Raw genomic sequence first — 17,024 nt, forward strand, 5'->3', positions numbered from 1 at the left:
ATATAGGCGTAGGGAAGGACGATAAGATATATTTATAAAGATGACTTTAGGCTTAATATAAAAATATTTCACCAGAGCTTATATGAAGTGGATGTAAACATTTGTAGGACAGTTCTCAACAATGAGAAAACAGATACCATTTAGTCAACATGTAGATTTTGGAAAGGGCAGGCTTATGTCGCAACAAGGCAACTCTTGGAAAACGCAAAGTGGAAAGGAATTGATATAAGTTGTAATAACTTGTTTCTCAATCCACTATATATAAATATGTTTTAACTATGACATGAAAAATGTGAAAGAATTCAAAGGATATAATGCATGTTGAAATATATATATTGGTCTTCATACTAACACAGAAATTGCATACTACAAACCCTACATGTTTTAAAAGTTTTGCATTTCAGGCTGAGATTGACATAGATAAATGGTTATAAGATTCAATTCCCTGATGTTGACATTACAGACTGATATAGAGTTTGAGTATATTATATTTAATTTCCTGATGTTTACATTACAGACTGATATAGAGTATATTAAATTTAATTCCCTGATGTTTTATATTTTAGACTGACATAGAGTTTGAGATGTACACAGATTCCAGTATACAGAAAATACAGGCATCAATCAAATCAATGAAAATGTATACCTCTCTCCATGGATCAGAACTGTATGAAAATTCTGTAAGTAGAACAATAAGAAACCAGATATACATAACTATTTTTAAAAATGATTATTACTGTTATCCAACCTATTATTGAAAAGACATTTATTTTTGCCACTTTTGGAGTAGAAAAATAAATGGAATATTAATTGGCATGAATATGTAAAACTTGAGTGATCTCCTATTAATACAATGTACATGAATGAAATTATAAAACCTCAAAAATGAATCACGGTGAATTTTGGCCAAAGAAGGCTTAATTCTAGATATGACTGACAAAAGATACCAGAGGGACAGTCAAACTCGTAGATAGTAAATAAACTGACAACACCATGGCTCAAAAGACAGACAAATAATAGTACACAAGACACAACATAAATAAAATATCCAGAAAAAATAAATAGGTTTAATGAATATTCTGTCAAAATTTAAATAATCACAATTATAATCAGAAGGAGAGATTCAAAGCTAGAATCTGTTTTGGTTTGGTGTTACCTTCAACTCAAAATTTAAGACACCAATTTAAAGTGAATACATCCATGCAGTATTGTTTTAAATAATAAAGCAGTTTTAAGCCGATATAACCAGAATGAAACGTTTTGATGAATAAGCTATGTATCTATGTGACATTTAATATGTTTTTCAGGTAATAAAGCCTTGTAATGTGGATTTTTCCCGTATTTCTTGTGTTCAGGATAACAAGACGGACTACAGTATAACACTACCACAACTGGACATCTATATAACACCTACAGTATTACATCTCATGGCTGATGTCACTAAATTACTGACTGGTCCAGAGAAAAAGGTAATACATGTACACCCAACCACAGGTTTATGCTACACAGACAGATTAAAGCAGTGCTAGGTCAGTCTTTAAATTTCAGTAGGTTGTAAGTTTTTTTGCTGTGTTGAAAGACTAACTGTGACATTAATATAAAGAGCAGCTTTAAAAAGGCTGTTTATTTATAATAGTTTTTTTTAATGCATATAGTAAATATAATACACCATATCTTTTGAATGAGTTGTAAAACAATACATTGATTTATTACCAGGAAGATGACACCTCAATAGAACCCGTACCAGAAACAGACATGTGGTCAGTCAAATCTGTATCAGCTGATAAATGGAGGGCCAGAATTGGTAAGATTTGAAAAATAAATATCAAACATTCTAGCTAATAGAAATCTCCTCTCCCTTTTGTATGAGTTTTTACTTTACATTTTGACAAGATCTTGTAGTCATTATTTTTAGAATTACATATCATCAAATTGAACCCTGTCCTGTACTGGACTTTGAGGTGTAATACCACCATTGATTTTCCCCTATTAGTCTTTGTTAAATTTGCACTTTTCAAAAAAATCTGTAGAATTTATCTTTGTTTCAAATAAAGAAATACTTGGCATGTGTAAAGTTTTATCCTGTCCAGTACTATAAAAAAAAATTCACATAACATTTCATTGCATATAAGAAAATAACCATCACTGGAAGTTAACCAATCAAATTTCTCCCCTTATTTTATCTGTGTACAAGGTTTAGTCACCATGTAACCTCAAGATTATAAAATATTCTATAGAAATCCCAAATAAAAAAATAATGGTCCTTTGAAATACCCAAGACATATGTTTATGACACAGAAATCTTTTACTACAATAAAATGTAGTATTAATTACCTACAACTGTCAAATTCAAGGGAATATTTCTTTTCGACCTATTTTCGTATACAACCGGATGTGACGTACCATGATTTGGTGGTATTACACCTAGAAACTTGAGCTCAATTTTTAACATGCTAGCTAATGTTATAATAACACAGTAAATTTAGAGCACAGATCGAATATCCACTGTATGTGTCACATTATATAGTAACGATTTTAATTTATATGATGGGAACACATCAATTAACAAATGTTCAACACCTCAAATTTTTCAAACATTTTAAAACGTTACTTTAAACCAATCATTAAGCTGTTTACATTACGTTTTCTAGATGAAGAAGGAAGTGCCATAGATCCCTTTGTGCCTGCAGAAGCTCCCACTGAATCCATCACATTGAAAATCAAAAAGATGAATTCATACTTCCGAGTGAGGAACCTAGATTATGATGTTGACTTACTTCATCTTAAGATGTCCATTGATGCCAAGATTTCTGACTTACAAAAACAGGTGAGACATTAGAGGGGTATACATTCAATTATAAAGAACTTTAACTTTCAACATGTAGTTTTATAAATACTAAAGAATTAAGTTGGGATAGTTAACAGAAGGGCAGAATACTATAATAAATTGATGATAAATAAGGAGGGACAAAATAGTCTAAAAAGTTACGGGAATGGTTGAATACTTTAGTTGATGGAAGTTAAATGAAATATAGAATTAATAAGTCAGGGTCAGTCAAGTAAGAGAGACACTTCTTAAGATTAAGAGAAGGCACTTCATTTAATTCCTGAAGGCTTCTTGTATTATGATGATGCAGTAATGTATATGTAATATTTTGATATGATGTGATTGATTTTATTCAATGAGATTGTTGAATTACTTTAGTCCCCCTTTCCTGTAAATGTTTACTGAAGAACAGTATAAAAATATAGCTTATTTGAATGGCTTAATTAACACAAAATATCTTTTTCAGAGTTTGATGTCAAATTTCAAGGTTAAAAGATTGGGATATTTGCAAAATATAAGAACTATTATGAGTGATAGAAAGTTATTTTGTTTAAATGAAAAGAGTTTTCATAATTTATACATAGCAAACAATTTAGATGACACCTAGTTGTTTCATTATAGTTCCAAATGACCAGTGACATTCAAATGGAAGCCAGATATTTCAACGAAAAACTCAGTGTATGGGAACCCTTCATAGAAAAAGTCTCTGAAAAGGAAGGACAGTATAGACCGTGGGAATGTGTGATGAAGGTAGGTCAGTGTATGGGAACCCTTGATAGAAAAAGTCTCTGAAAAGGAAGGACAGTATAGACCATGGGAATGTGTGATGAAGGTAGGTCAGTTAATGGGAACCCTTGATAGAAAAAGTGTCTGAAAAGGAAGGACAGTATAGACCATGGAAATGTGTGATGAAGGTAGGTCAGTGTATGGGAACCCTTGATAGAAAAAGTCTCTGAAAAGGAAGGACAGTATAGACCATGGGAATGTGTGATGAAGGTAGGTCAGTGTATGGACCAAGTATGGATTTGGTTAGCATCGTTTTTACTGTTCTTAAGATATGTCCCTTTATAAAGTTACATTCAAGTAGGGCATCGTCTGTGTCACATGGACACATTCACCATTAATTTTAATAATGAGATGACTTCCAGATGTTAGTTTAGTTATTCTGTGGTGATTTATTATTTTAAGAAATTATTAAGTTGCAGATTAATGGGAAACTGATAATGCATATTTTTTATTCTAGGTAATAAGGAATCGTAGCTATCCAATGACATTTAACTATGTTCAGGATGGATTCAGTTTGGAGGACACTTACCGAAACAATGTCCAGAAACTGTTACAGGAGAGTAAGCGACGTTCAAGTTCATCAGAATCAGAGACAGATGATTCTATAGTAGAGAAAACTGTGATGAGACACAAATTTCCCAGGACCAGGTCAAGAATCGCTAGTGATAAAAGTTTCGGTAAACGCAGTAATTATATTTGATTATTTTATTCCTAAGATAAGAAAGATTTTGAAATTACTTCAATTTGATCGTTCTTTAAAAAATCTAATTTTCAAATAAAAAGGCATAAATAGTAAACAGTATAGCATCACTTTTTATCTTATTTCTTGTATGCTTTCAAAGATTGAAATGAAAACCATTTAAAAAGGGAGGTAATTTCCTGGATAAAAAATGGGAGGTTATTGCTTAATTTTTTTTAAATTTTGAATTATCTGCCTTAATTAAAAAGATTGATCATTTGTGTAGAAAAAATGAGTTGATTAGAATAAACTTATAATCTCAATTCACTAACTTTGTTTAGGAAAGCTTACAAGTCACATAATGTAAAGTAATTCAATTTCAAACAAATGTTTGATTTCGGTGTTTAATGGGCGTGACTTATTACAGAATCCCTTAGTCATCCGGGGAGTATACAGGGTGAGTCTGACACAGAACCAGACGGACTTATACAAAGTATAACCAACAAACTGGGAGGGATATTCTCTGACAGTGACAGCAGTGAGGATGCTGACATAAGTGAGAACGATGATAATGGGGACTTGGTTGATCCTTCTCTTGATAAACCCGTCTTTATAACCTCTAAAGGACCTGTACATATAGCAATGGGTAACTTGGTGTTGTGGGGTAACATATGGTGTTGTGGACAACTAAATGTTGTGGGTACATGTGGTTTTGTGGGTAACTCTATGTCATGAATAGAATATTGATGCCATAGGGTTTTTCATGTTGTGAATGTGTGTTGTAAATTTTATTTTGCGATTCTGTTTGATTTAGACAGAATGGAGTTTCTTAGGAGAACATTTCTTCTTTCATTTCTTCCAAGTAAGATTATTTTATTGAACTTTTGGATTATGGAATTGCATGCAAAGACCTATTTTTAGCTCACCTGGCCCATGTAAATTTTGCTGTTTTTTGTTAGTATCTTGAATATTATTATAGATAGAGGTAAACTGTAAACAGCAATAATGTACAGCAAAGTAAGACCTAAAAATAAGTCAAATGTGACCAAAATGGTCAATTGACCCCCTAAGGAGTAATTGTCCTTTATAGTAAATTTTTAACAATTTTCATAAAATTTGTAAATTTTTACTATCATTTTCCACTGAAACTACTGGACAAAGTTCATTATAGATAGAAATAATTGTTAGCAGCAAGAATGTTCAGTAAAGTAAGATGTACAAACACATCACCATCATCAAAACAAAATTTTGTCATGAATCCATCTGCGTCCTTTGTTTAATATTCACATAGACCAAGGTGAGCGACACAGGCTCTTTAGAGCCTCTAGTTTTTAATAGCCTATTGACTATAAATATATAATTAAACGTTAAAATTTACAATAAAATTACATGACTTTGATCACAATGTAACAGTTGATACCTATATGTTTGGTCTGTAAGATTTTTATTGAAAACAGATTATTTTTATACGACCGCAAAAATTTTAAAAATGAATAGAAATTGATGAAATTTTGACACAAGGTTTATGACCACAAAAGGAAGGTTGGGATTGATTTTGGGAGTTTTGGTCCCAACATTTTAGGAATTAGGGGCCAAAAAGGGCCCAAATAAGCATTTTTTTGGTTTTCGCACTATAACTTTAGTTTAAGTGAATAGAAATCTATGAAATTTTGACATAAGGTTTATAACTACAAAAGGAAGGTTGGGATTGATTTTGGAAGTTTTGGTTCCAACAGTTTAGGAATTAGGGGCCAAAAAAGGGCCCAAATAAGCATTATTCTTGATTTTTGCACAATAACTTTAGTATAAGTGAATAGAAATCAGTGAAATTTAAACACAAGGTTTATGACCACAAAAGGAAGGTTGGGATTGATTTTAGGAGTTGAGGTCCCAACAGTTTAGGAATTAGGGGCCAAAAAGGGGCCCAAATAAGCATTATTCTTGGTTTTCGCACCATAACTAAAGTATAAGTAAATAGAAATCTATGAAATTTAAACACAAGGTTTATGACCATAAAAGGAAGGTTGGGTTTGATTTTGGGAGTTTTGGTCTCAACAGTTTAGGAAAAAGGGGCCCAAAGGGTCCAAAATTGAACTTTGTTTGATTTCATCAAAAATTGAATAATTGGGGTTCTTTGATATACTAAATCTAACTGTGTATGTAGATTCTTAATTTTTGGTCCCGTTTTCAAATTGGTCTACATTAAGGTCCAAAGGGTCCAAAATTAAACTAAATTTGATTTTAACAAAAATTGAATCCTTGGGGTTCTTTAATATGTTGAATCTAAAAATGAACTTAGATTTTGATTATTGGCCCATTTTTCAAGTTGGTCCAAATCAGGGTCCAAATTAAACTTTGTTTGATTTCATCAAAAATTGAATAATTGGGGTTCTTTGATATGCCAAATCTAACTGTGTATGTAGATTCTTAATTTTTGGTCCCATTTTCAAATTGGTCTACATTAAAGTCCAAAGGGTCCAAAATTAAACTAAATTTGATTTTAACAAAAATTGAATTCTTGGGCTTTTTTGATATGCTGAATCTAAACATGTACTTAGATTTTTGTTTATGGGCCTAGTTTTCAAGTTGGTTCAAATCAGGATCCAAAATTATTATATTAAGTATTGTGCATTAGCAAGAAATTTTCAAGTGCACAGTATTCAGCAATAGCAAGAAATCTTCAGTTGCACAGTATTGTGCAATAGCAAGAAATTTTCAATTGCTCAGTATTGCGCAATAGCAAGAAATCTTCAATTGCACAGTATTGTGCAATAGCAAATATTTTCAATTGCACAGTATTGTGCAATAGCATGAAATATCTAATTGCACAATATTGTGCAATAGCAAGAAATTTTCAATTGATTGGAGTTATCTTTCTTTGTCCAGAATAGTAGTTGAGTCAACTTAAATCATTGTTTTATACAATATACAATGTATATTCACTTTTACTACCAACTGATAAATTAAAACAATCTTTACCATTCAGTGATAACAAGCACCTTTTGTTACATTTTAATATTTTATGATGTATTTAAATGAGTAGTTATTGTTGCAAACTCCATTAGAAATTTGAATTGAGATCAGTTTTGGTAAAAGGGAAAGGGGGATGTGAAAAAAAAAATGGGGGGGGGGGTTAAATTTTTCTCATTTCAGATTTCACAAATAAAAAGAAAATTTCTTCAAACATTTTTTTGAGAGGATTAATATTCAACAGCATAGTGAATTGCTCAAAGGCAAAAAATTTTTTTTAAGTTCATTAGACCACATTCATTCTGTGTCAGAAACCTATGCTGTGTCAACTATTTAATCACAATCCAAATTTAGAGCTGTATCCAGCTTGAATGTTGTGTCCATACTTGCCCCAACCATTCAGGGTTCAACCTCTGTGATCGTATAAAGCTGCGCCCTGCGGAGCATCTGGATCGAATTTATTTAAGTTACTGCTCAGTAATGTGAAATTTCTGTTTTGCATATAACATCTGTTTAAAGAATGTATAGAAAAAAAGGATGATACCAAAGGGACAGTCAAAAAGTTTTAATCGAAAAAAGACAACATTATAATTTATAAAAGGTAAACCCAGTGAAAATAATGTGGAGATGGTTGGTTTAAATCAAAATGTTCTAGTTTGGGTGTAATTTTTCTGTTTTCATTCAATTATGACAATCATACTGTTGCCTGTACAATAGGGGTTCTAAAATTTGTGGTTATGCCCCCAAATCCCTCCTGGCCTTGGTGGCAGACTGGTCTTCCTGTTGGTTGTCAAATTACTGTACCACAAGCCTGTCAACACAAAAGATGTGAGTTCCAATCTGGCATTGGACAGGTGCACTTGACTCCAACCTTAATTGACAAGGATTGTCAGTTTTCCTGTCTAAGGTTGTGGTGAGCACTGTGTCTTCCTTCACCAATAAATGCTGACTGTCATAAAATAGCACAATAGTGTTTAAAGTGGTATTAAACACAAATCAATGAATGAATAAATTTAAAGGAAAAGGTGATAAAGGGTTAGGATATTCCTAGCAGTGTAGGATAGCTTAGTTATAGCTTGTTTAACTGCACACATTATTTAAGTTGATAAATGTTTACGATATAGTTTTTGAAAGCTTTTCTCTTACTTTCTTTTTCACTTTTATTTTTATCTTACCTTTTTTTGCAGGCGGACTACAAAGACTTTTTACCTGTTGTTCACCATGTTGTCAAGGTTATTTTTTTATGTTTTTTTTTACTTGTCAGATTATCGTTATATGCTACATCCATTACAGACAAGTTGAAATCTGTTTGTATCTTTTATGAAACTAGTTTGGCATTTCTAATTAAATCATGATATTTGATTAAAAAACTAGACTTCTAGAAAGACACATTCATAAAAAAAATGCAATTTGTACTTTACTAATAATTAGTTATGACTATATACTAATAGAAAGTAACCCCTTCATACTTATAAAATATATTTCTAACATTGTAAGCTAACTTAACATCCAAGACCTGGTCATAACCAAAATCTCTACATGTATTTTGTTTTACTCAGTTTGTACCTGGTGATATGTGATTGAATAACACTATTTTGAATATGAAATGAAGACCAAAATTATAACTAGAACAAGGGGTTTGTTTCTGTAAATAGTTGAAAATCTGACAAGTAACTAATTTTTGCCTGCTTTTGTTTGGAGATGGTGTTTTGTTTAACCGCTTTGTAGATTTAGTATTTAATCCTGTTATTTGCATGGTACTATTGCCGTTTTTTTAACGTTGTATTTTATGACTTTATTATTACAGCTAATATACTAAAATGTGTAAAAGGGACAATGAAACTAAGTTTGATTGTGTGCTTTATATGACTTATATGCATGAAGTTCTCATTCAGATATATCTGATTTAACAAATTAATAACATTGATAAACACTAACATTTATTGTATAAATTGATTAGAGCATAAATTGAGTTAATTTCTCATTACTTTATAGTCGAATAAATTTATAGATATAATGTTATGTTTTATATCATCAAAATCATGATACAGACAATTATGAAGTAGATAAAGACTTTTTCCAAGTCAATTTGTTTTGTTGTTTTTCCATTGAAGAACAATGTTAAATAAAGATAAGCTTTTGGACTCTTCAGTTGGTATAAGAAACTAACATGTTAATTGTGAAATGATTTAAGTAAAAGCATTTAGTGTCATAATTTATATTCATTTCCATATAAATGTATTTCTTCTATTTACTATATTCAGTTGTGTATGATACGCATTTATTTTAAAATTTTCTGTGGTCCAAGGAATTCAAAAGTTTCAAAGTAATACTGCATAAATCGATAAAGTTTTGGAAATGTATAACCATTTTATTTGTTTTGTGCATTTAACACAAGTTTGATAGAGTAAAACAAATAACCTTACATCCTTTCTACAGATCAAAGTATGTATGATGAATTAGATGCTGGTCCGCAGTTAGATAATACAGAGGAAGGAGAGAAAGAGGAACCTCGACCTCAGTCATATTACATCATCATGGCCTCTCAGGACCAACTACTTCTCAATGTCACACCGCAGGCTATAGATGTCCTCACTGATGTCACTAATGTAAGTCAGTCATATTACATCATCATGGCCTCTCAAGACCAACTACTTCTGAATGTCACACCGCAGGCTATAGATGTCCTCACTGATGTCACTAATGTAAGTCAGTCGTATTACATCATCATGGCCTCTCAAGACCAACTACTTCTGAATGTCACACCGCAGGCCATAGATGTCCTCACTGATGTCACTAATGTAAGTCAGTCATATTACATCATCATGGCCTCTCAGGACCAACTTCTTCTCAATGTCACACTGCAGGCTATAGATGTCCTCACTGATGTCACTAATGTAAGTCAGTCATATTACATCATCATGGCCTCTCAAGACCAACTACTTCTGAATGTCACACCGCAGGCTATAGATGTCCTCACTGATGTCACTAATGTAAGTCAGTCGTATTACATCATCATGGCCTCTCAGGACCAACTACTTCTGAATGTTACACCGCAGGCTATAGATGTCCTCACTGATGTCACTAATGTAAGTCAGTCGTATTACATCATCATGGCCTCTCAGGACCAACTACTTCTGAATGTTACACCGCAGGCCATAGATGTCCTCACTGATGTCACTAATGTTAGTCAGTCATATTACATCATCATGGCCTCTCAGGACCAACTACTTCTCATTGTCACTCCACAAGCCATAGATGTCTTCACTGATGTCACTAATGTAAGTCAGTCATATTACATCATCATGGCCTCTCAGGACCAACTACTTCTGAATGTCACACCACAGGCTATAGATGTCCTCACTGATGTCACTAATGTAAGTCAGTCATATTACATCATCATGGCCTCTCAGGACCAACTACTTCTGAATGTCACACCACAGGCTATAGATGTCCTCACTGATGTCACTAATGTAAGTCAGTCGTATTACATCATCATGGCCTCTCAGGACCAACTACTTCTCAATGTCACACCGCAGGCTATAGATGTCCTCACTGATGTCACTAATGTAAGTCAGTCGTATTACATCATCATGGCCTCTCAGGACCAACTACTTCTGAATGTTACACCGCAGGCTATAGATGTCCTCACTGATGTCACTAATGTAAGTCAGTCGTATTACATCATCATGGCCTCTCAGGAACAACTACTTCTGAATGTCACACCGCAGGCTATAGATGTCCTCACTGATGTCACTAATGTAAGTCAGTCATATTACATCATCATGGCCTCTCAGGACCAACTACTTCTGAATGTCACACCACAGGCTATAGATGTCCTCACTGATGTCACTAATGTAAGTCAGTCGTATTACATCATCATGGCCTCTCAGGACCAACTACTTCTGAATGTTACACCGCAGGCTATAGATGTCCTCACTGATGTCACTAATGTAAGTCAGTCATATTACATCATCATGGCCTCTCAGGACCAACTACTTCTCAATGTCACACCACAGGCTATAGATGTCCTCACTGATGTCACTAATGTAAGTCAGTCGTATTACATCATCATGGCCTCTCAGGACCAACTACTTCTGAATGTTACACCGCAGGCTATAGATGTCCTCACTGATGTCACTAATGTAAGTCAGTCGTATCATGGCCTCTAATGTAAGTCAGTCGTATCATGGCCTCTAATGTAAGTCAGTCATAGAGCTTGTTTTGTCTATACCTCTTATGATGAATAATTATATGCCCATTTATGGGATGTATTATGGTATACTGTTGTCTGTGTGTCCATCTGTTGTCAACATGTCATACAATAACTCAAAAAAAAATTTACCAACCAATTTGCATGAAACTTTGTTGAGTTGTTTATATCTATTGACATGAGCTCCCTTTTGATTTTTATAAATTTTAGATTTTACGTTTCTGAGTTGTGGGGTTTTATTCATTAAAAAAAGTGTAATTTTCCCGTTTTTAGACAGTAACCCGAAAAATTCTATGGAGCAGTTTTCATAAAACTTTGGTGGCTGGTTTATATCTTTTGAAATAATCATCTCCTTTATGTTTTTTTTTTTATGAATTTCTGTTATGACATTGAGGAGTTAGTTGAAAAAGCCAAGGGTATAGCATTCGCTCATAGCCAAGCTCTTTATAAACTTATGTCACGCCATGTGCGATAGATATTGTCATTGCCTCTCAGAATTGGACAAATACTAAAATTAAGTCTTCTAAAATCTCATTCTTACTATTGGTATCTATTCAGATAATACAGGATGAAATGGCATTGATTTAAAATTGAATAACCTAAATCCTGAAATATCACTAAGACATCCTCAGCCGCAGGTTTAACTGATATTGAAATGTGATATTACAGCTTGATTTGAGTCGATGCTGTTATAAAAGTCACTTACACGATATCCCAACATCATTCTGAACTGTCATAATCAAATGGCATTAATTGATTGTAAATCTTTAAGAGTAGATATTGCTCCTTGTTTGTTCCAATTGTAAATTGCTATAACTAATACTTATCTTTTACAGTTTTAAGAATATTGATATTTATTTATAGGCTATGATGACACCTGAGGCTGTGGAGGGCGAGAGCAAATCTAGACCAGCATTTGAAATCAATAATCAGGTTTGTTAAAATCCAATTAAAAAACTTCTCTAATTCTTAACCTTATATTTCTGGTTAAAAACTTGTCTTTCAATTAAAGTTTTTTGTCATAATATTTTTTTCTGAGCTTTGCAAAAGCATATTTATTAAATAGATCAGTAAAAAATTAACTTTACTCAAATATATTTTGAAATTATTTTGTATCATGATTCCATAGAAGATATAAAGTGGATATTATATAAAATCATAGTTATTTACATAAATACAATCAATTAAGGTGTTTTTTTTCTGAAAAAATAGGATATAGAATTTGTTTATGTGGCTCTCTTACTTTGTTAGGGATTCCATGTCAGATATTGAGTTATAACAACCCTTATCCCTTGTGCTACCTTGAAATTTTATTTATGCCAAGCCTCCCTAAATTTTACTGTAAAGATCAAGATCTATGAAATAAGAACATGATGAGTATATTGTTTACATTTCAGCTTGGTTTAGACACCTCTATGGTTCTTCACCCTGATATCAAGGTATGTATATAGTTTCCCAGCTAGTCCATATTAAAATACATGTGGTATGATTGTCAATGAGACAACTATCCACCTGTGGTAAAATGAAATGGAAGTAAGATATTTATGGGAGTTGTATGGCCCATATCTATCAAAATTCATAAATGGCTAGACATTGTGACAAGTTACTCCCCACCCTTCCTGAAAAGGTTATTTTCAATAGTTTTTTATATCTTGCTGGGCTGCTGATTTACGGAAATGCTTGTCCTATTAACAGTTTGGAAGAACACTCTAGATGATGATCTTGATGTGCATGACACAAATTCTGGATGTTAGAAATAAAGACAATTGGACATAGAAATCTATAACATAGGTTAAATAAATATGTATTTTCAACCTTATTATGTTTAGGACAATATTTATATTTCATGTGATTATTTATTCATTTATTTGTAGGTCCATGAGAATCATGTAAAGAAATGTCATGTGTTAAGACAAGGAAAAGATGATAACCAGGTCAAAATAGTTCTACGTGATGAAAACGATGAAAGGATAGATCTACCTGATATCAAAGAAGAGTGGTAGGTTCTGGTTTATATGAATAAAAAAAGGGGGTATTAGGATGGTAATTAAATATATCACAGAAGAACGATAAAAAGGGGTGATCAGAGTGGGATACAAAGAAGAACTTGATTCTCTCAGAATATGGTATATTAATGCTATAAAGTTGGCTGCAAAAAAGGACGCATTTTCACCCACAAGTCCTGCAATTAGATATCATTTTTAGTTCAAACTTTAAATGTGCACAACACAATTTAGTTAATTTCTAAGGTTTTTTTATGAGCACATGTAGACAAAAACCAGTTTATTAAAAAAAAAAATTATGATATATATATGTCTCTTTTTCCTTGTTCTATATATATTTATTTTTATGCCCCACCTACAATAGTAGAGGGGCATTATGTTTACTGGTCTGTTCATCCATTTGTTCGTCCATTCATTCATCCGTCCTTCCCGCTTCAGGTTAAAGTTTTTGGACAAGGTAGTTTTTGATGAAGTTAAAGTCCAATCAACTTGATACTTAGTACACATGTTCCCTTTGATATGATCTTTCTGCTTTTAATGCCAAATTAGAGTTTTTACCCCAATTTCACGATCCACTGAACATAGAAAATGATATTGTGATTGGGACATCCATGTTCTTTGGACACATTCTTGTTTTGGGATGAGTTGATTGTCGTCCTGTACAGATGATTTTGACTATAAATGCTTGTTTTTATATTTTCTGTATAAGTTCAGACCACTTTTATGTGTATTTTCAGTGGTGATGATGTAGATGGTTTGGTGTCCCGATCAGATGATTTTGTGGCCGAGACTCTGGCAGCCTTCGGTAACATGATGACATCATCGGGAGCATTTGTATTTGATGATGACCCAGATTACCTGTCAGGTGACAAGATGGACATCAACCGACTCAAAATTCAGGTTAGAACATTAGAGAATTAAAAGTTGTTTAGCAGTAACAAAAATAAAGTATAAATACATGGTCAAGTATACCATCACTGAATACATGTATAGAAAGTGAAATAGCAAGACTCAAAATAACAATACATTAACTGCTAAAAGACAGAAAATGGCAATCCAATATTTCTTTATAGTTATTTGTCAAGATTTGTTGAGAAAAGAAAATTAAGATTTCAATTGGAGTTATTTATGAAAGCAAACTCTTTCTTTTATCAACTTTTTATAATGCATTTTATAAGTGTTATGAAATTTTGATATGCCAAATGATAGCTGATGCTAATTTTTTTGAAGGTTGATGGTTTTGATTTATCTTCAACAATATTCCACAAGAGAGCATGTCTGCAGTTATTTCCCCTTACTCCAGACAAGGTTTGTATGTTGTATATAAAACAGAGCATAATTTGACAATCAACTCAAATGGAATTTTATTTACAAAGATGTAGATTAAGTCTTTCCTAAGTGTCTTAGTCAATAACTTTATACTGAAATATAAAACCGCTGTATATTTGGTATTGACAATTAGTCCTAACAATCTTTTAAACCTTTAAGATTTCCTATTATATCATTGAATCGATTCTACTACTACAGGGATGCCAAACGATCTTGACCTTCTATTGAGGGTCATGCAAGGTTGGTGCTTAATCATTTCTGGTTGAAATGTACATGCATCTTATATTCTAGAGGTATCTTTCTGCCTGAAATTTTTTATACCCCCGCTTTAAAAAAGGGGGGGTATACTGTTTTACCTCTGTCTGTCAGTCCGTCCGTCCATCAGTCCGTCCGTCAGTCAGTCAGTCAGTCCGTCCCATGAAACTTTCATCACATTTTTCTCAGGAACTACACATCCACCCTTTCTGTAATTTGGTATCAACATTTATATATGTCAGCCACACCGTGTGATGCGTTTTCAGATTCATCACTTGACAACTTCCTGTTTACCGAACACTTGTCTGATTTTACACATGATAGCCAAGTTGAAAATTTTCGTCACATTTTTCTCAGGAACTACAATACAAGGATTTCTGAAATTTGGTTTCAGGATTTATATAAGTCAGCTATACCGTGTGATGCGTTTTCAGATTCATCACTCGACAACTTCCTGTTTACCGAACACTTGTATGATTTTACACATGATAGCCAAGTTGAAAATTTTCGTCACATTTTTCTCAGGAACTACAATACAAGGATTTCTGAAATTTGGTTTCAGGATTTATATAAGTCAGCTATACCGTGTGATGCGTTTTCAGATTCATCACTCGACAACTTCCTGTTTACCGAATACTTGTATGATTTTACACATGATAACCAAGTTAAAAATTTTCGTCACATTTTTCTCAGGAACTACAATACAAGGATTTCTGAAATTTGGTTTCAGGATTTATATAAGTCAGCTATACCGTGTGATGCGTTTTCAGATTCATCACTCGACAACTTCCTGTTTACCGAACACTTGCATATTTTTACACTATTAATATTATCCACTTGCGGCGGGGGTATCATCAGTGAGCAGTAGCTCGCAGTTTCACTTGTTGTATCTTTATGAGGAAACATGGTTTTTGTGTCGATTAAAAAACCAACTCAGTATTTAATTTACATTACTTGGTTGTATTTTAGTGAGGGGCGTAACATAATAAGGGGGGTATCTGCACGGAAAAATGCGAAATAAAATTGCCATTTCATGATGAAGGAACAATTAAAAATTACTTGCATGTTGATTTTTTTACCGATTTCACAAAACACGTTGAATAATGAACCTTTTTCACGGCTGCACGTGGAAAATTAATAACAAAACTCGTTGCACGAAAAAAACCTTTACCACCCTGTTTAGTTGCCAAATAGAATTAGTTTGATCAATTTTTTTGGTGACATATTAACAGAAATTAAAGTTTCAATGCCAACCGAAAATACTACACTTGTGTTGCATTGGAAATTTTGTAAATAACAAATACTGAATAGTAAAAATGTATCAGTATAATAATTCATACTATTTACCTGACTGTATAATTAACACAAAAGTATTGTATTTTGGATTAAACTATGAGAGGCGAAATAAATTAATTGGCTATCCTCACAAATACAAAATGCTGTTTTTGCCATTTGGTAAATGAATTTCCAATTTGGAATTTCCTTGTAGATGGTATTTTGTTATTTGACTTTTTATAATGTTCAGGGTTTTTTTCTTTCTTAGCCAGAGGAAATAATTGACAGAAAGGTAAACTGGATATTGTTGAATGTTGTTGTATATGATATAATGATACCATCATGATAATGACATTTAAGATAAAGTTATATTGATATACTTAAATAGATATAGGCATGATAAAGTATGTGTTATTTACGATATAGCTTGATGTTGTTATTCCTTAAATGTTGTTGTGTGATGAAATTTTCAGAACCAGCATGTTTTGGCAGAATAACTATCCAGAGTATTTTACAAATCCAAATTCAGTAAAAATCCTACCATACCAACTCAGTTACCTTCATAGTGTTGTACATGTATTAGATATAGTTTATGAGAGACACAATGATATTAATTTAGAAGCAATGTTTTAAAAGGGAAATTTTCAAAAGTTCTTTCTTGATCTGTAAATAAAGGTTGTAAAAAGA

The 17,024-nt window shown here is 32.7% G+C and overlaps 1 protein-coding gene across 1 annotated transcript in view; it reads left to right on the plus strand.

Annotated features, from left to right (window-relative positions):
* Window positions 1-17,024, plus strand: part of LOC139493161 (intermembrane lipid transfer protein VPS13A-like) — a 148,245-nt gene that overhangs the window by 79,758 nt on the left and 51,463 nt on the right. Inside the window, exons 44-57 of the mRNA XM_071281335.1 lie at window positions 567-680; window positions 1,308-1,469; window positions 1,717-1,804; window positions 2,652-2,827; window positions 3,449-3,577; window positions 4,071-4,299; window positions 4,720-4,938; window positions 9,702-9,871; window positions 12,340-12,408; window positions 12,873-12,914; window positions 13,350-13,474; window positions 14,216-14,378; window positions 14,709-14,786; window positions 16,606-16,629. Coding sequence (XP_071137436.1) covers window positions 567-680; window positions 1,308-1,469; window positions 1,717-1,804; window positions 2,652-2,827; window positions 3,449-3,577; window positions 4,071-4,299; window positions 4,720-4,938; window positions 9,702-9,871; window positions 12,340-12,408; window positions 12,873-12,914; window positions 13,350-13,474; window positions 14,216-14,378; window positions 14,709-14,786; window positions 16,606-16,629 — 1,788 coding nt within the window. The remainder of the gene's footprint in view (window positions 1-566; window positions 681-1,307; window positions 1,470-1,716; window positions 1,805-2,651; window positions 2,828-3,448; window positions 3,578-4,070; window positions 4,300-4,719; window positions 4,939-9,701; window positions 9,872-12,339; window positions 12,409-12,872; window positions 12,915-13,349; window positions 13,475-14,215; window positions 14,379-14,708; window positions 14,787-16,605; window positions 16,630-17,024) is intronic.

This window comes from Mytilus edulis, chromosome 10 (genome assembly GCF_963676685.1).
Source record: "Mytilus edulis chromosome 10, xbMytEdul2.2, whole genome shotgun sequence".
NCBI lineage: Eukaryota > Metazoa > Mollusca > Bivalvia > Mytilida > Mytilidae > Mytilus > Mytilus edulis.